This window comes from Phaethon aethereus, assembly GCF_964289735.1.
Source record: "Phaethon aethereus genome assembly, chromosome: 1".
In the NCBI taxonomy this organism is placed as follows: Eukaryota; Metazoa; Chordata; class Aves; order Phaethontiformes; family Phaethontidae; genus Phaethon; species Phaethon aethereus.
The window spans coordinates 57,169,155-57,189,741 of NC_138575.1; the positions used below are offsets into that span (position 1 = coordinate 57,169,155).

The window sequence follows — 20,587 nt, forward strand, 5'->3', positions numbered from 1 at the left end:
AAATAAAAGCATTCGGCTGAACTAACTTTTTTGACTGTCGGGAAGCATGCAGCTTCACGCAGTCTTTAAGTAACGAGGAAACCTCTCTGCAGGCGTTTCCAGATTTTGGTTTTATTTTCAAAGAGTACTAACTCTTTAATTATTTTGTGCTTTTTTTTTTTTTTAAAGCTTTCCGTGCAGAAGAGCTAGCAGTGGAGAGGCTGCTGGTAGGTTGACAATTGGGTGTGGCTGATGTGTTTGCAACAAAATGTGCATCAGGATGTGATAATGAATTCGTGTGTTGCAATTAGGAAGTACCCTGTAAGGTGAAGAAAGTAAAAGGGTATTTAAGGAAAAGAGAAGCAAAGGCAGTGAGTACACCTGTAGAGTATAGAAGGGCATCATAGTAGAACAGAACTCATTTTTTAAACAGTAGGATGATGAGGTATTTAAAAGTAAAGTCAGTCTGATCACCTAGTTCAATTACTGACTTCTTTGGATCCTAACTTTTGTTCCTGTCTGGTAAAGCCTTCATGGCTTGGAGGACGTCCTCTCTTTCTTCCTTCTCAGTGTTGCATTGGCAGAGGTTGGGAATGTCCCATCAGTCTGGTGTCTGTGTGGCCTGGTAGGAGTGGAGTAAGTTATGTAAGGGCATCTTTCTACTGGCAGCACCTACTTGAGAGGACAGTCATCCTAGAAAAGTGGTGTTGATCAACCTTGGAGATTTTTTTTTCCTCTCCTGTGTCCAAAAGCAGTACTGTACTAAAGTTAATGAAAGCTGAAGAAAAGCCATATTCTGAGGAAGCTGAAGGCAAATACTTCACAGCTAGGTAGCAGGAGGAAAGGATGTATGTACAACTGTAATTTAGGGGGTGTTTTAAAAGCAGCGCTGTTGAGCTTAAAGAGCTGCAAGAGTGTGGGGCCACTTTTAAGTCATGGAATGGAAGGGAGCCAGTTGTGTGTAGACTTTTATCCCAGCGGAGGTGCTGGGATAAGAAACATACTCTGTTTATCCTGCAGAATGAATGCAGGCCAGTTACCTCAGACAGTGATTGATACTCATTAAATAGGGGTATGCAGATGCTACTAGGCATGGCTGGCTTCAAACTTGTGCCTCAAGGCAAAATGTTTATTAATCCATCTTCACTGTAAGATCATCCCATTTAATGTGTGTGATAAATTTGTGTGGGACATCCGAAATGTAAAAGAACCCACAAACCTGAGAGAGTTTTGTGTGCAATACACATGATGTTTTCAGCAACTCGGTGGTTCTAGAACTGTGCTGACGAGAGCATGACTGGGGATATCACTGAAAAGGAAAAACAGTTGTGTTCATCCTAGCTTGCTTTGGACTACAGGGGAATTGTGCAGTATGTATAATTAAAGATGGCATTTGGGGAGAGAGGAATGTTACATTTTAATTGCAAAAGTGTTGTGCCAAGAGTAATGCCTTAATGTGGCCTTAATCTATAGTTTTAGCTACTGGATATTTATGAAGTGTAACAACTCCATCAAAATCCAAGTCTCATCAGTATTGGAAGAATTAACACCATCTGACTGGCTGGCTTTGGAATATTAATCTAGCCTAGCTGCCATAAGTGAGCTATGGGGAAAACACTGATGACACTGAAAACTCAATTCAATATCTCAGGAACAAAAAACACATTAGTCTTCAAATAAATATGAATATTCATACAGACTATGTATTGTATTTTGCTTTTTTTATTTTGACAGTTTCTTTTAATTGACAGCTTTTAACATTTGAAAAAGCAGAAAAATGGCATCAGAAGATATCACTAAGCTTGCGGAGTCACTTGCCAAAACCAAAGTGGGTGGTGGGCAGTTGAGCTTCAAAGGCCAGAGCCTTAAGCTCAATACAGCTGAAGATGGTAAGAGAAAATACCCTTGTGTTTGGGAAGTGTCTCCCTGAAATTCTGAAGTCCTGTGATAAACCTCCTGCTAATCCTGCATGGCCGAGTTGTCCTAATATTATCTGTGATGGAAGGGTCTTTTAGCTACAGCTGTTTCTGATAGAGACATTTCCTTCCCTTTTGTACCCTACTTTGACCTGCTACACTGGCAGTACTACAGCTGCAGAATTGTGGTTTAGTGCTCTGGTGTGTGATTCTTGTTTTCTTGCTGTTCTGTCACTGTGTGTTAGAAGTCAGTGCTTCTTTTAAAAAGAGTAAGCAAGTGTGTGACAGCACTTGGAACAAGCAGATGCTTCAAAGACCTGCACAGAGGAATGGGCTGATATGTTAGTCTGCTGCAATAGTCCAGTTTCTTCCCAATTTCTGATCAATTGTTTAGACTTTTCTTGAGGTTTTTTTGTTCTGTAATCTCTCTCCTGCTCGTATATGTGTGTTTCCCAATAAAACATGTCTTGCAGGGGCTGCTAATGTAGTAAACAACATGTATAAAACAATATGTATATGTTTTTAGATCACCATTTCTGCCACTTCAAGAAATAGTTCTTCAGAGAAGTTATTTGCTATAGTGTGTACCTTTTTTACTGATTCCAAAGAGGATGCTTTTTATATACCATTTTAGTACTGCAAAGCCACTGAACTATAGAGGAAGGCTTTGGAGGTTGGGAATGATAACAAGTGCACAGTGACAGGAGAGAGTCTGCAGTTGTCTCCTGTGTCTTGCATAGGATTGCTCTAGAGTTAAATTGTTCCACCTTGACATGTTTGCTAAACAGGCATCTACTTTTGTGGAAACTTTTTCCTGCTGATGTGGAACCAGTTCCCATCAACTTTTGGCTTAGTCCTTGCAGCTTTGTAGGCACACGCACTCTAGCTCCTAAACCACATACTGAATGGTAGAGGAATCTTACTTAGGAATTAAGGAAACTTACTTTTGTAAGTAAGGGAGGATGGCTATCAGAGGACTAGAAATAAATTAAGAAAAGGCAGGGTGGGGAATGGGTAATGTTCTGTCTCGTGCCCTGATGCTTTAGCTCTATTCCCATTGCTGTTTCAGGATTCTTTCAGATAATGTTGCTTGGCTGTTTTCACTAAGGGTATAGTTGAGCAAGTATTGCTGCATCAGAGTGTTACTGTGGTACCTAAGATGGTAGTTAAGAGGCCAACAAGACCGTCTGCTTTTTGCAGCTGAAGAAGTGATCAAGCAAATTGAGGAATTTGATGGCCTGGAAGCATTGCGCCTGGAAGGCAACACAGTGGGTGTGGAGGCAGCAAAGGTCATCGCCAAAGCCTTGGAGAAGAAATCGGAGCTCAGGGTGAGATCCTGAAGGGGAAGAAGTAATGTAGAAATACTGGAGACCTATCTACACTCTTCCTGCAATAGCCTGCCTTGAGTTAGCCCCAGATCTTGCTTGGTGGTTATTCCAGTAGGAAAAACAACCATATGAAAATATGGCAGAACTCGGGGATTTTGGGATAGTGGGAACACTTTCTGCATTCCAAACTGTTCCTGTTCAGAAGGCTTCCGGTCTTAAAGCTGGGAAGCTGTGCAAGGAGGAGCCTGTCTGCAGAGGCAGAATCTGTAAACAGAACTGTGGCAACAAAACTTAAGTTCTAGTGGAAAAGTTGGGTTATATCTTCTGGAGAATGATTGGATCTTCTGAAGAATGAGTCTTCAGAGAATGCCTGAATAGGGAAGAAATAATGGAGGAAATGCACCAGGAAGTTTTTCCACATCCAAGCTATGTTTCCCTACTGCTGTTGTAGCCTAATGTTAGGAGGATGCTGTGCTGCTAGGGGCACTGTCCTTTGTAGTAGAGGAGTGTGGAACATTGATTCATGTTAATCACCCAAGTGTGGCTTTTCAAGCAAGTCCAGATTGTTCAGCTCCATACCTTAGTAAAATCTGCATTCCTAATGTATCCTTCAGTTTCCTGCTGCTTTTTCCTGTGGTAATTTTCTCAGTAGAAAAGAATTCCAGCTTGAATGCAAGCAAGAATTCTTGTATAGTGTTATTTACAATGTGCATTTCAGTGGCTTTATGTCCTAGCAAGTAATTGTAATGTTAGTTCTCATAGCTCTTTAGTACAATCAAATGCAAGCCCAAGGGAAGGCAGACAGTATTAAGCTGTCCCCAATGATGTAATGCGGCTTGTATGTGTAAACCTGTGTACAACTGCGTTGTCCTAAATATTTTTAATGGTTTCTATCAGTATGTTTCTTATTTTAGAGGTGTCATTGGAGTGACATGTTCACAGGGAGACTAAGATCTGAGATCCCTCCTGCATTGGTAAGTGAAAACTAGATCTGAGGCTTCTGACTGATACAACGTCTTTTCTCACCTGTCATGCGTTTTGTGGGAGTATGTGTTTTAGCACAGAGCTGATCTTTCTCTATGATGTTAACACTAAGTGTCTCAGAATAGGTGAGTGATTCTTTTTTGCTCGTTCTGTATGAGGTGGAGAAGAGTTGATAAAAGGCCAAATGCAAGTCCATGCTAGTGAGGAAGCTTGTCACTGGGGAAAGCATCCTCATGATCCAATAGATAGAATGGGAACTAAGCTTTCTAAATAAAAGCATATGGCCATCTCTTCCAAGAGCATTACAGAGCTCCCCACCTCCTTGAGTCCTGTAAAGCAAGAACATGATAAACTCAACAGAATGAAAACAATATTTCTCTTAGCAGTGTAGAGGGGGAAACTACTTTGAAAAACAGGTATTTGACCTAAAAGGATGGGCTAAATTCTTGGTAACTGCCTTATGGTTATCTTTAGCTTAATTTGTACAACTTCTTCTCTGGCTTTAGCTGTAAAGTTTTATTTTCCCATGCAGCTTTGCAGAATGTCTTCAAAGTGGAAATTTTTTGCAGCATCACTGTCATACCTAGCCACTGCAGTGATGCTGTCACTAAAAGTCAATCCACTCCCTCCCACCCACTGCCATCTGTTTCCTTACAGATCTCTTTGGGGGATGCGCTCATCACTGCTGGAGCCCAGCTGGTGGAGCTAGACCTGAGTGACAATGCCTTTGGGCCAGACGGCGTGCGTGGCTTTGAGGTGCTGTTGAAGAGCCCTGCATGCTACACCCTACAGGAACTCAAGCTCAATAACTGTGGCATGGGCATTGGTGGTGGCAAGGTAAGAGTTGTCCCCTTTTTGGGAGTGAGGTCAGAGCTAGGACTTTGCTTCAGACTGCCCTACACAGAATCACAGAATGGTTGAGGTTGGAAGGGATCTTTGGTGATCATCTAGTTCAACTCCCCTGCTCAAGGCAACTAGACCAAGTTGCTGAGGGCTGTGTCTAGTCAGGTTGTGAATATCTCAAAGGATGGAGACCTCACAGGCTCTCTGGATAGTCTGTCCCAATGTGTAACAACCCTCACAGTAAAAAAAGCGGGATTTGTATTTAAATGGAATTTTCTCTGTGTTGATTTGCATTTGTGTCTCTCTGCTGCCTTCACAACATCTCTTCCCCCTGCTTCCACCCTGGTATTCTGACTGTTCTTACACATAGATAAGATCTCCCCAGGGCCTTCTCTTCTGCAGCCTTAATAATCCTAGCTCTCAGCACTCTCCCAGTGTGTAAAATTCTCCAATTCCTTAATCATCCTTGAGATCCTTTGCTGGACTCACCCCAGTATGTCCATGTAGGAGTCTGGAACTGGACACAGCACTCGGATGTGTTTCACAGGGCTGAGTAGAGGAGAAGGATCACTTCCCTTGACCTGCTAACAGTGCTTTTCCCAAGGCAGCCCAGTAGGCTTTCTTTGCTGCAAGCACATATTGCTAGCTCATAGGCAAATTCTCTCCCACCAGGACCCCCAGGTTCTTTTCTGCCAAGCTATTTTGCCTCCAGCTGACCCCCAGCTTATGCTGGTACATGGGGTTATTCCTTCCCATTTGCAGGACTTCACATTTCCCTTTAAGCTTAATGAGATTCTTGTTGGCCCATTTCTCCAGTCTCAAGATCCCTTCCCTCTACATGCTTTCATGGATAAATTTCTGAAATATGGAAAGCTCATCTGTTTTTTCCAGGATAGAAAAACAGTTCTATCCTAAACATTAGATTCCATGTCAAGAGAGCTAGTAGCTTTGGATTTGAGAGAACAGTATTACCAAGCCTAGCACTAAAGGATGCCTGTTGGATGAAGTGGAAAACCAGGACTAACTGTCATGATCTCTAAGACCCTATATGTTTGTCTGTTTAAGAATCAAATGTTTTTAATGGGGTCAGTGTGTTCTAGTGTTGCAAAATTACCACTTCTTGCCTAAGACTGTAGTGTTCAAGTGTTGTAATTAGACAGTTTTATTGTATACCCTACCTGTGGAAGCAGGTGCATTTCAGCAGTGACTGAAGTATTTTTTGAAAGCTGGATATGCAAACCGCATTTGGATTCCTTCAGAATGAGATGCTGAGGTAGTAAAAACTGCTTGTTTTATCTCTAGATATTGGCAGCTGCTCTGAAAGAGTGTCACAGGAAATCGAGTGCCCAGGGCAAGCCTCTTGCTTTGAAAATATTTGTGGCTGGCAGAAATCGTCTGGAGAATGATGGTGCCACTGCCCTGGCTGAAGCCTTTGGGGTAAGTACCAAACCAGAGCTGCTTGAAAGCAAATTGGAGCAAGATATGCTTAAGTGCTAGTGTTAAACATAATGCATTCAGAACTTGCCTGAGCTTGAAGGCAGTGGCTGGTTGTTGGTTCACTAAAGTCACGGTGATATTTGCTGAAACTAGAATCTTCAACAAGTGCAGTTAGAATTGATGGCTGCATGTTTGTGACTTAAGTTTCCAAACACATAACTAGTGTCTGTGTTTGGTCTCTCCCTCAGAGAAATAGGCATCTCCTGAGTAGATTAATAGTAGTCTTATTCCTTCTCCTCTCTCTGTACTAATGGAGGTTATCTGGCACTGGGGTAGGTGTACCAGCTGACCTCTGGAATGTTTCTCTGCCTAGTTGTTCAATCATCTGGTAAAAGCAACCTAGTGTTTTCGCTAGGATCACCCTGTGAGAGCTCTAAATGGTGCCTGTCTTTCTGTAGTGCTCACTGGCCAACTTGCACTTTTGTTGGAGGAAGACAATTCACTGTGGTTGGGGCCACCTACTTTCCTTTTCCTTCCTTCACTGCTGCTAAAAGCAACTTCTGAATTATAATGCATATTTTCAGACATATTAACAATGATATTGCAGGTTATAGGCAGTCTGGATGTGATTTTGACTAATCACGAGAGGCACAATTGAGAGGCACATAAAGTGATTCATGAGGAACTCAAACTGAATGGCACTACCAAAATGGGATTCCTTACTGTGTATGTGTGTGACATGTTGTTTAGTCCATAAACAGTGTTCATACTAATTTTCTTACAGGTTTGCTTCTGCAGTCAGGGTGCAATGTAGATCTTAATTAAAAAAAAAAAATTGTGTCCAGTGATGTTGCTTGGTCTGTTTCAGGTTATTGAAGAGGTGAAGAACTCTTGTTTTAAGGTATCCTAGAGCAACACGCTGGGAGGATGCTACCTGTGACTCTTAGAATCAGAGCCTTTATATTAATCTGACACTTACCATGAGCCTGCAATTTCACTTAGATTTGTGCCATAATTGCTGGCAAATAGTTTTATGTATAAGAGCTAATGGAATTTTGAGTTGGAGGAAAACAATTTTATGCAAATACTAAAGATTGGAGAACTATGCTTTTCAGTTGAAACAGCTCTTTTTCATCTGCATCCTTTCCTAGATCATTGGGACTCTAGAAGAGGTCCATATGCCACAGAATGGCATTAACCATCCTGGCATCACGGCACTAGCTCAGGCCTTTGCTATCAACCCACTGCTTAAGGTTATAAACTTGAATGACAACACCTTCACAGAGAAAGGAGCTGTGGCCATGGCAGAGGTGAGTTGTTCTAAGCAGTTGCTTTGGGTTTGTCTTCTGCCTCCCAGTGTTCTCTAATATAGTTAGCATTAGCACCTCTGGGTTGGTGGAGCCACATGCCACACTGCGATATGAAAGATGACCTTCCAGGAGTGATAGGACATTAATTTACTTGCATGTCTGTACTTTCAAATTGGTGCTGTCTTTGCAGACTCTGAAGGCACTTCGGCAGATTGAAGTGATCAACTTTGGAGACTGCCTGGTGCGTTCAAAAGGTGCTGTTGCTATTGCTGATGCTGTTAAAGAAGGGCTTCATAAATTAAAGGTATTGTTGTCTTGCTGTTCAGCTTTGAATCCCTTTTGAAAATGCCTTGTTTCCCACTTCCTGTTTTTCTGTCCAATCTCCTACCATTACTGATTATTTTGAAGTGGAATTCATTTCAGTGCAGGCTCTGTGCTCACAACTTGAAAGCAATAATTTGTATTGTAGATCAGTGGCATGGCCACATCCAGCTAAGACTGTTCTAGGTGGAGGTGTGGCAGTGATCTGTTTAGACTCCACTTGATGTTTTTGAAGCTGTTGGTTCAGCTCAGCAAGTGCCATTCAAGAAATCTGATAATGGAAGTATCTGCTTTTAGAACCTCTGAGAGGGTCATGAGCTGGGATTGAGACATTCCTTTTCATGAACAGCTTTTAAACTCTTCAGCATTTCAGAGTTTATGCATTAAATGCTTTTTCTTTGTTAGGGCATGTATCAAAGGTCCAAATATTTTTAGGCTTTTGGCAATACCGCAGCCTGCTACATCAGTATTTCCACAGGACTTGTATTTGATAACATTCTAGACAGGCCTAAGTCCAGTCAGTAATGTTAAGTAAACTAGGATCTGTAGAAACAGCTGCCATGAGTCATAACTGCACCAGGACAGATGCTAAACACTAATACCTTATCTTGCAAGCTTACAAAGACAAAAATTCGGCTGAGTGCTAATATATATTTACTTGTATGAACCTGGTACAGAAAGAGATAGGTGCTTTGTGATGAGAGATCCCTTGCTCAGGCTTCTGCTGGTTCTACTGGAACTTATATCTGAATCTCCCAGAAAGACTTAAGTAAGGATTCTAATCGGGGTATTGAGATTGAACAGAAGTTAAATACTTTTTTCTAGAGCAGAAGTGGTTAAGGGAGGATAGCATGAAGCAATTGTAGCTGATTCATTCTGTTCAAGGATTGCTTCCCTTTTGCAGTTAATATTAAACCTCTTCTCAGGAAAGGATTGATTGAACACAATATGGAATGGTGGGGGATGGTGCCTGGCTGTTGAATAACTTTAGTCTTACCAGTCTGTACATAGTGTTTCTCTGCTGGCTGTGTTTATCAGTAGTATTACCACTCACAGTTTGTCTTTTGAAGGCCTTAACTTGCAACCTAAGTGTTCAAAAGCAAATGTGCAGTCCGTTTAGTATAGTAGCTACCCTTCTTCAGTAAGACTTACTGGTGTGTGAATTCTGGAATGCTCTTGTAACCCTTGAATGAGTGAAGATCTCCAGTCAGCTGATGGCTAAGGACTGAAATGTCTCTTACCTTTTATGTGAGCAGTCAGAATGGTCTGGTCTCTGTGGCTGTTCTACCTTCAGTAGTGCTGCTCTTAAAAATAATAACATGTTTCAAAATGCCTCTTTTATGTATATGAAGTAGGAGTATGTGTCAGGTTTTATTTCCAATTAAAAATACTTCTTTTTTTGCTAATAGCCTCTTCAACTGAGATTCTTTCCAGAACACTTGTGAGCACATGAAACTCATGGAGATGACAGATGTTAATAGGGATTCTGCAAACAAATGTTATTTTGCTTCTTAGGAACTGAATTTATCCTTCTGTGAGATCAAACGAGATGCTGCTCTGACTGTTGCTGAAGCTATTGAAGATAAGGCAGAGTTGGAGAAGTTGGATCTCAATGGTATGTAAGTTTGCTAGATCAAAGTATCTGATCTAGTCAGATCCCAGCTAGAAACCACTAGGAAGAATATGTGATACTGTCAACATTCTAGTCTTGCAATCGTCAGCATTTAAAAAATGATACTCAGAGTAGCTGAATGTGGATGACCTTGGGACAGGAAGCAGTTAGATCCTGGAAATTTTCTTAAGCCATGAACTCACTTAATTGTTGAAGTTAAGCAGTTTTGGTACATCTCATAATGTGGAAAGATTAAACTGATACCTATACCTGTTTTTAGTAAAACTTTAATTGTTCATTGTGATCTCAGATATTTCATACTTGCAAACAAAAACCTCTGTGCCTGTCTCTGCAGAAGAGTGGGAGAACTTTGGCCAGTGTTGGCTTTTGCTGTTCGTAACTTGGGTCACTGTATTTCAGTGGTGCTGTGTAGTGTGTCCTTGTTTTAGAATCACTGGGAACAAGAGCTGTTTATAGAACCAGCAGGAAGTCTCAAAGACACTCTGAAAAATTATGGGGTTGGTTTGTCTCCAACTGTTGTGTAATGCTGCTGAAATTTGTTTAACAACGGTTTGACTCTGATAACTGAAGGCTGCCTTGTGGCCTCTGAGGTGTTGTATAGAAATGACTGATAACTGTTTGATTCAGAAATAAGAGATAGACAATAATCTATAGCAAAATCCTCAAGAACAAACTTGTATGCATCTGTTGAGTCTAATCCCTTTCCCCCATCAACCTAGGTAACTGTCTGGGAGAAGAGGGATGTGAGCAACTCCAGGAGATCCTTGAAGGCTTCAGTATGGCAACTGTGCTGGGATCTTTGAGGTAGGCAGGGTACCAGAGTTTAAATCAGAAATTTTCCAACAATTTTCATCAACACTTTAATTCTCCTGTTTTAAAATAAGAACATTGCAGATGGATGTTGGTCTGAGTATGTAGCGTGGAGCACCATTAGGACATTCCATAAGCAGGATAAGCCTTGTGTATCATTTTCATTGATTGACTTACCTTAGTCTTAGTTATTGATTGCATTCCTCACTCTTTGCTTGCCATTGTCAACTGAGTGACTGAATTACAGGAATGGTAAGTGTGTAATTAATGTAACATGTTACACTCAAACCTTAGTGATGATGAAGGGGAGGAGGAGGATGATGAAGAGGAGGAGGAGGAAGAGGAGGAGGAAGACGAGGAGGAAGAACAGCCACAGCTGAAGGAGAGAGGACAGGGAGAACAGGAGTCATTGACTCCCACGAAGATAATTGATTCACAGGTAAGCTTACTTCTAGATGCACTTCTGTTTCCTCAGCTGGAGGGGAGACTAAAGGAGGAAATGAGATCTGGAGTGAGTCTGAACTTGGAGTGCTGGCAGGAGTTCACATTCCTGTGTGGGCTGGCACTGTAGTAACAGTCAGGGAGATAACATGCAGGAAATAAAGAAAATGGATGACTTGGAAACATGACTTGTTAAAGTGTGCGTGTGCACACATGCATGGAGGGAAAGGCTGAGTAGCATTCATAACAAACACGGGTAGAAGGTCTTCCCATGTCCAGAAAATGGTGGGAATGTTGTATGTGCAGTGCCATGCAGTTGTGCTAGCATATCCTGGCTGGTCCAACTCTGCACTCATTCCAGCCTCAAATAGTTTTCAAATAGAACAAATCCTGACCTGATGCGCTTGTGTCCTGACACGTCCTATGTGCCTTTACTGCTGAATCAATTTATTTACTTCCAAGAGTAAATTTGAGATGGATTCTGCCTGTTTCAGGATTCAACTCCAGTGCCGTCTCCTCCTGTGGATGTTGCCACATTCCTTGCTTTCCCATCACCAGAGAAGCTGCTGCGACTAGGACCAAAGTGCTCTCTGCTGATAGCTCAGCAGGTAGGTGAGCCAATGGTTGTCTGTGCTTGATTCTCCCTCAGAATCGTTTAATACCCAGAGGTCATAACTTTGTCTCTTGAGACCTAGATTTGCATCTTCTCCTCAGTGATCCTAAGGAGCTTTATGGAAGCAGATGATGCAGTTAACACTTATACTGGCACCAGAGTTTCTACACAGAGGAACTTTGTTTCACAGTGTTGCTTATGCCTTGTGATATAGCTAAGGCAAAACTGATGTCAGTTAGCTGGAGGCTGTAGTTCTTGTCACAGCCCAAGCAGATACCCATCTTCTGTAGCTGGCAAGCAGTGAACTGAATGCCCGCTGATTTTTTTTTTTTTTTTTTTTCCTTCTCTCTTTCAGACAGATACATCTGATGTAGAGAAAGTAGTTACAACTCTCCTAAGGATATCCTCGGTCTTCAAAGATGAAGCCCCAGTGAAAACAGCAGTGCATGAAACAACAGGTGACTGAGACTTTCTTCACTTCATGGTATGACCTGTTTCAGTGTCAAGGATATCAGTGTGGTGCAGAGGAAGGCCCCTGTGGGCCAGGCCATTTGACTGTTTTGTCTCTGGCAGCAGGAAACCCCAGATAACAAAGTACCAAGCTGTGCCATGCTGTTGTGTGCAGTGAAAGTAGAGATTCATTCTGAACTTAGCATATCTTGTACTTCCAAAGCTTGATGATCAGTGTCTGTTGTAGTTACTGTCTTAGTGGACCTGTGCTGCCCTTGCTGTATCTCCTTGATGCTAGGCTGTCAATAGCCAGTAGTTCTGTGTTCCAAGGTCAGTACTTTTTCAAGGCTGTTTATTTAAAAAGTATTTTGCAGGAAGTAACCTCTCCAGTGTAGTATTTAGAGAGTGTAAAGAGAGACCTCTTCGTGTCTCTTCTTCTCAGCCTGAAACATCTTTAATTTCTTTGGGAAGCAGAGATTTACAACATGGGACAAGGCACAGAAGCTAATGTACAGGCACGGGACTGTTCTACACTTGTAGAGCAGTGATTCAGGTTAGATCTGATTTTTGTGTGGACTAATAGTGTCCCTTCATGTTCTGACTTGGAAATATGAATTTCCAAATGCTCCGAGGCATCTGACCACTAACTTTCATCTTTTTCAAATGCCCCAGCAGTACAGTTCTCCCATACATGAGCTACCTATCAACATTGTGCCAAAGAACTGAATCAATTATTTTTAAGACCACTTAGAGTGATTTACTGCGAACAAATGTGTATTTAGCTAGTTTGGAATTTCTTTGTTTGGAATACGTAGACATGGTGAAACTGTGTTAGCTGTTGTCTGTAAAACAGTAATGCAGTAAAGTTCTCTGCAGTTAGTTATGGGTCCAATCAGCCAAAATTAGTGAGTTGGCATCTCACTGAGCTAGTGCTGACCTTGGCTCATGCCCATTATGAGTTGTCTCCAACAAAAAATGGAGCACAGGATATTCCTGTTGTCTGAAGTGTGCTTGTGTATGTATTTATCTTGATAGCTGTTCCTTACTACTCCTGCTTCTTAAGGAAAAGTAGAACCTGGCAATTACTTTCCTTCCAGAAAAGTAACCATCAGCTGACAATGAGGTCCCTGACTAATGCCTGGCACTGTTCTACAGCTGCTGTAGTGGGTTCTGCCAGAACAGTCAGAGGTCAAAACGGATGCCTTGCCTACCTTGTAGACATGAGAGGCTAAAGCACTGGTTTGCCCATAGCTTGTGGCAGAATACTCGTCCTGAGGAAGCCCAGAAAACAGCTGAACAAGTTTTCTCATTGTGTTCTCATTCCCTGTGGTTTCAAATGAAAGGTGAATGCTTGCTGGCCTTTAAAATGACACGGTTCTAACTCTTGCTGCTCTACTTCATCTGATCATATTTATATGCATGTATGCACATAGCATGCATGTTCAAGTGCATAAAGTAGAGCATTTTGTGGTGCAAAGGACAGAGGTCAAATAGCATCTGAAGCTTGGCAGTGTGGGAATTTGGGGTGGGTTTTTTTGCATTTTGGTGGGGTTTTTTGTGTGTGTTTGGGGTTTTTTTTTGTTTGCTTTCCCCTTTGAATCAGGCCTTATACTTAAGGACTGGGTTTTACCTGTCTCAGTGTTTCAGAGATTATAGCTAGTCCCTGCAGAGACAACTGGAATCTCAACAGATCTTACATCCCAAAAGTCCTTTAACAGCTGATATTCCCTGAGGTCCTGTGTGATCAATCTTGATCTTAAAATCCGTATCAGCATCCCTTTCTGTATTGTTTAATATGATGCGTTTATTTCTTTTTAGATGCCTTGATGAGAAAAGCCTTCACTTCTGCCACATTTAATTCAGATGCATTCATCACAAGCCTCTTGATCCACATGGGACTACTTAAGGTGAGGAAGCAGGAAAGAGTTAAGTTATGGTCTATTTAGGCTGTGGAGGACCGGGCTGTCTGGATTTTGGGTAATTATGTTGCCATGGAAGCAGCTGGGTGCCTGTGCATGCCTGATGCCCAGGGACAATGGAAGTCTGCAGGTCCAGCAGAAATTGCGAATTGCAAGATTGCCTTAGGATGAAGGAGGTGTCAGCTCTCTGTACCCCTTCTGCTTAATGTGTTCTGTATTCCTAGTCATCCCCTAAAGGCAGGGAGAGTCAGGTAAGGAAAAAATAGTGCTGCTGCTGGACTATGGTGTCTATAAAAAGCCATGTCCAGGAGTCTAATCTACAATATTATTAGTTAATGTGGTGCTTTAGGGCATCTCTTAGTAGCGTGTCTCAAAAACATATATCCAACTACTCATGCTAGATCAGTAGCATTTAACTTCATGCTTTGGAGTATCTTTGCCAAATACTAGAGTCAAATATGTAGTTACATGAAATAAACTTTCTCACAAGAAAGGATGGAGGATCAGTAGGAAACCTGCAAGTGGCTAGAGGTTTCTAGAGCTGTAAAGTAGCTTTACTTTCAGTGAGATGACTGGGGAGAGGTTCTGTCTGCAAACCTGAGGAGCACTTTTGCCTCCTTGTGCTACAAGGGTCAATGCTTCTCACTGCCTCAAGTCGTAGAAGCTGAGAATGGAAACTTGGACCAAGACCATTCTAAACCACAGCATAGCCATAACTATGTTATAGCAGCCTGCTCTTAATTAGGTTTGTAGATTTCCTTCTGATAATATCCACTTTGTGGTACAGACAGCTGTTGACATACTTGGATACATCTTAATTTCCTAAAAATCAATTTAGCCTTTCACTGTGTACATTAGACCAATGCTGAGATTTACAATTCTCAGACAGATCAACAGAACCAGAGATGGCCGCCTGTTCTGCAGAATGCTTGTTTTGGGGACTGCCACCTGCCTCTTATCCCATACAGAAAATAGCAAATACATGTGAGGCACAAAGCACAGACTTGCGCTCCAGAAGAACTCCTTCATATCAGGAAGTGGTATTGATAATAAAGCCCTTGAAGATCAGCCAGATGATTGTTTATCCTCTGTGATATAGAGGATTGTTGATGAATTAGGCATATGTGAAGAGGGAGCAGCTTCCATCATCTTTTGTCCCACATGTCTGTTGCTTGTATGCTTCCAGCTATTCTTAGCACCATGAAATACAGGGTCATACACCTAGGAACACAGGTCCAGATCCTGCCTACGGAGTGAAGGGCTTTAGTTGGGATGGCGGTGGAGGAATAAATGAAAACAATGTAAGAGTTGGGACATGTGGCTTAACATCACATTACATGACACAAGTTATTCTTACTCCTAAGCATGGGAATAGCAGTAGGGATGACTATTAGCTTTATCTTGTACATAATTGTGAGACCAGTTCTGAGAATACTGCATCAAGTTCTGGAGGAAGCCTGCCGAAGAACTGGAGATGGTACAAAAATGAGCTACAAAATAATACAAGAAAAATGTGTGTAATTAAGGCAATTCTTTATGAATTCTTTATGAATTGAAGTTGTGTGAAATTCCTTAGGAGAACACTTTGATGTGGCCTCTGAAAAGATTTGGCTTTTTCACTTGCAAGTTCAATACTTCCATTTCCCCATTGTTGCTGCTGTCAATGACTAGGCTCTAACTGATAAGTACTAGGATGTTCTTGATGCTGCTTTATTTCAGATGCTGGTGCTGGGAGGCTATGGAGTTGGCTACCTTTGTCTTGAGGAACATTGCACTTAATCTAGCGAACAGCTTTCTCTCCTACAGTGTATGGCAGCACTTCATTCAACAGAGAATTCATTGCCTCTGTGAACTAGAATGGATTAGGTACAATAGTGACTACTGATGTCTGACTTGCTTCTTCTTGTCCTTTTCTCAGAGTGAAGAGAAGATCAAAGCTGTCCCAAGCCTCTATGGTATTCTTATGACCTTGAACCATGTGGTCCAGCAGGATTATTTCCCTAAATCCCTGGCCCCAGTTCTTTCAGCTTTTGTCACAAAGTGAGTATTGTACTTGCCATGCAGTCTTCTCCATGGGAGCTAGTGAAACTGAGGGTTAAACTGTGGGCTTTCTGTTAAAACCCACTAAATATCTGTTCTGAAACTATGGAGTAATAGTTTGATGGGCTTCTACTTCTATCTTGCTTACTCCAGAATGCAAGGTTTAGAGTAAAAAGTCTTGATCCTAAAGAAGAAATGGTAGAAAGCTGGCTTTGCAACTAACCGTCTCTGAAGCAGAGACTGCCTGTCACAGAAGAGGTGTTTTGAGCTTGAGGAGACCTGCTGGGTTTCTAGCCACTGCCTGAAAGAACTACGAGTACACTGAATGTAATTGTACCCTCTGAATCATCCTCCTGAGTACAGGGGTCATCAGACCTCTACCTGAATTGTCATGCTGTGTAACACTGAACACCAGCAGCAAAACAGCACAAACACAAAAACTGAATTTGTTCCTAAATGAAACTGTTCCTACTGTGACAGCAACAAGGCTAGTGGGATGTTTTTTTTTTTGAGAACTAAATTGGGAGCATAATTGTTGAAGCTGCTTTTACTGCCTGCCTCTAATGTTGTTAGTTCTAGTGTAGGTATAGAATCAACTCCTGCCCCCACCACCTTTAGTTTCTTCAATGTCTTAAAGCATAGATAGTGCAATAGCAGTGGAAGCCGTAACTCTTCTGGGTTAAATCAGTGTGAACTTTAGCGTTGATCTGATTTAGAAAAAAACACCCCAGGTAGTCCTTTCTTCCAGAGAGCAAGGACTTCAGCAGTCAAGGGGAGAAACAGTCCAAAATTGTCACTTTAAGCAAAACCAACAGAGGTCTGAAATCTGTTTGGAACTCAGTGGCTCTTTTGGCTCAGCATGAACCATGTGCCACATAGAGTAAGAGCAGATTTTTAACAGGTTCTAGAACGAGGCTTAGACCATCCTGATTTTCAGGGTGTGGGGAATATGCCAAAGCTTGGATCTTGTGCTGATGAAAGGCAGTATATACATCAAATACTTGTAGTCAGTACAAAACATGAGTGATAGGGATGGAGTTAAATATTGGTAGTCAGTCTTTTCTTAGTTTTACTGGGATTGGAAGGAGGCCAGCTGTGATAGGGGAGAATTTTTCCAAGTGTTGGTGTAGCTGAAGCTGTCAAAGCTGATGTGTAGCAGTGGTATGTGTCCGGCAACCAGCCATGCTAAGGCCACTTTTGGAAAACTATTTAACTAACTAGCTTGTTTACACATGTGCAAATACTAACCTAGAGGCCCCTTTGGTGGAACAGTTTGTCTCCTGACCGTATACTTTACCAGCTGAACAAATATACTTCCAACTCAGTCATTATAGGTTTAAGCAAGAAGTATCAGGACTTGCCATGTGAAACTGTCCAGACAGATCACTGGATTTCTGCTGTTTCCTACACTGCTGCCTGTGCCTGTGATCTTGCTTGTTGATCAAATAGATATGTACAGTGTAAGGATCCAATACCAGCCCCATAATAAAAAGGGTGAAGAAAATGATGGCTTATTTCATCAGGCACTAATTAACGCAGAGACCTAGCTTGATCAAAACAAGTACCACTTAGTGTCTATCAGCCCCAGCCCTCCAAACAGAGGTTTTAAATCAATTGCAGCTTGGAATACAGAAAAGGGGACTTTGGTTCAGTGCATTTGACCCTTCTAATTGCTTATGTCAGATTCCAGTGCCTACAGTAGCCTCATAACTCAACTTGATGTGTCCTTCTAAACAAATTGTCCACAAAAGACATTTGTCCCACTCTACTTGTATGTGTGTATGTAGGCCTCCCCCAGGCTCCAGGCCTGCAAAGTACCAATAAGTCTTTTACGGCATCATCTACAGGTAAATGTGACAAAATGAGAGTAAAATTCTGGTCTTAATGAATTCATCAACAAACATTCCACTGAATCCATAGCCAGCATTTCACTACAAGTACAAGTCTCTTTCTGAAACTGTGAGATGTTCAAAGGTTCTGAAAAAGTTGTGTGAGAGCCAAGAGCCTCTCACAGTAGAAGGCAGATCTGCCTTTGGGGTGTGAGGGTGCTTATGCCAAGCCTGCAGTGTCGCTGGTACTATGAAATTCTTGGAGCTGAAGCTTTCTCTGATTTGCAAACCCCCCTGTTGCAAGGTGTTCCTATTATCGTAGGGAAACCTATGTCCTGTGCAGCGTAATGGAGTCAACACTATACAGAAGCAATATACCTTTGTGTTTTATAAATATATGTATTTCTTAAAATACTTTCCCTAAGGGAAGAGGGAGAAGAGCTATTAAATCCTTTACAGTTTGCCTGGAGAGAACAACAGCAGTTCAAGAATCACAAGGTCCAGTTAAAATAGCTTCTCAATTAACTTACACCCCTTGTCTTTCCTTGGAATTCAATCAGAACAAAATCACATCCTAACCTTAAATCAAGCCTCTGGCTGGTTAACCTAGTAATCTGCAGAGCTCACTTGGGCTCTATTTCTGCAACAAATCTACTTTCACTCTGTCAAACCCATGAGTTCTTCATTTGCATCAAACTGGTATACATTTTTGTGATATTTTCTAGGTTTTTCCTTCAGGATTGCAGTTAGCCCCTCTGGGCTTCTAGAGCTGTAAAGTTCTTGTAACTGCCTAGGGTAGAGCTCTGCTGCCTTTCATTGCAAGGATCTTACTTCTGGAGTAGTCATCCTCTTCCTTTCTTTAGTTACAATTTGTGATGTTGTAGGTAGTGTTCTCCATTGAAAAATAATAAAATTATGGATTCGAACTGTAAGCAGCATCCATCTTACTCTGATGGCAGTCCTCAGTTTCTTTTTTTTGGACACAAGAGGGTGCTGTGAATCCATGTGTGCTTTTCCATCTTTTGGTTTTTTTAGGTGGAAACACAAAGTATGTGGCTGTCTGCCTGCCCACTTGTTACTTGCTGGAGGTGGTGGTGGGGTTTTTTTGTAAGGGTTGGGGTTGTTTTGGTTTTGGGTTGCGTTTTTTTCCTGCTCTTTGCTGTTGGGTTGGATCACATCACTGGCCTCTTTCAACAGTCTGTAGCACAGAGTGGCAGGCAGTTTTACTCCACAGCAAGTAAGGGGGCTCTTAGCGTTAGAGGGGGCTTGGTGTTAGGAGTGGAGGCTGAGGGAGCTTGGCTGTGATCAACATCAGCAGTTCAGGTTCTCTATTTCAAAAAATGGGGAGCTGCCTAGACAAAATCAGCCTGCTCATTGCAAACGAGGCTGAGTCTTCCAAAGATGACAACTGAAATACCTCACCCAGCCCCTTTGAAGGTAAGCTGCAAGTTGTACTTGTGTCAACAAGTTCAGTGTGGGGCATTGAATGGTTTTTGGGGTCATAGATAGCAGATGACTTGGCAAGAAAAGATTTGAGTACAAGCAGGCTTATCTCCTGTGTTTTAGGGCCCTAAGAGGTGGATCTATATGGAAAATCCTATTGCCAGGAGGGAGGGGACTTTCACCTCCCCCACTTCATTCTATCCAAAATGAGACACAAGGCTGCAGAGATGAGCAATCTTCTGCTGACTTTTGTACCTGTGGAAATCAATGTTCTGATTCTCTGTCATTGTCTTCCTGACTCAGACTTGGCAACAGGAGAGAGAATTTTCCACAGCAATCTCTGAACAGGAAGCAGTGGTCTCTGCAGCAATGAGGGAGTGGTTTCAGAAGAGATAACCAAGGGGAAAAGATGTAGGCTTTTGGGCATGCAAGCCCAGTGCATTTGAAATAGTGTTTATTTGCTCATTCAAAGTCAGATACAAACCAGTTCTTAAATTTAGTGTTTTAAATCTCTTCTCTCTCCTCTTTCCACAGACCTAACCGTGCTCTTGACTCCTGTTCATTTGCTCGCCACATGCTCTTACAAACCCTCCACCAGCTGTAAGAGACGAGAGACGTGGTGCTGTGCCCTTCCCTCCTCATAGGACTGTTGTCAGCTGAGAACTCAGAGCTGTGTGGTGGCAGAGGATCCCAGAGCCCATACAGACATGCTGTCCTTTTTTTTTTTTTTTTTTTATTTCTTCCCTCCCCCCCAGTAGGAGGTCTGTCCTTCCTTCTGCTTTCATAAACTTGGACAAATCCTGCTGAATTTTTTCCTGTTCCTCATGAAGTGACTCCCTAGTCTGCAGGGCAGGTGCTTGTGCTAGATTAAGTCAGTGCTGCTCTGAATTCTATTCTGCATGAATTGAAGAGTTCTCTACTTCGGTCGCATTGGCAAGAGTGTGCCAAGACTAACACGGGGCCCAGAAGTGCTCTCATCAGGATCAACCCAGTTGTGCATTTTATTTTATTTTATTGGACTGTGACTCCTGCCTGATAGCATTCAGCACTTTGCAGGAGGGAGGCTATGCTGCTGCTGCTGCCCCTGCTTTTCCAGGCCAGGGGAGTGCTTGACCCCCTTCTGCTGCTGCCTGGTCAGAGGGGCAACATGTGCTCCCCTTTGTTTCTTCTTTCAAGTCCATTTGCTGAAGGCAATGTGTGGCTGATGTGTATTTTAATATACTACGCCCCTGGTGCTGTGGCTTGGAAATATACGTGTGGTGTGGCTGACCCTGGTGGCCATTGCTTAAGG

The 20,587-nt window shown here is 42.2% G+C and overlaps 1 protein-coding gene across 1 annotated transcript; it reads left to right on the forward strand.

The window, feature by feature from the left end:
* Nucleotides 1-1,756: 1,756 nt before the first annotated feature.
* RANGAP1 (Ran GTPase activating protein 1) lies at nt 1,757-20,426 on the forward strand (the record flags this gene model as incomplete). Its single annotated transcript, XM_082007765.1, has 15 exons — nt 1,757-1,868; nt 3,096-3,223; nt 4,138-4,197; nt 4,865-5,044; nt 6,353-6,487; nt 7,639-7,797; nt 7,988-8,101; nt 9,634-9,733; nt 10,471-10,555; nt 10,856-11,000; nt 11,497-11,610; nt 11,971-12,073; nt 13,884-13,972; nt 15,903-16,024; nt 19,831-20,426. 15 exons carry the CDS (start codon nt 1,757-1,759, stop codon nt 19,898-19,900), a joined length of 1,716 nt encoding a protein of 571 aa, XP_081863891.1. The 3' UTR covers nt 19,901-20,426.
* Between the last annotated feature and the right edge of the window lie 161 nt (nt 20,427-20,587).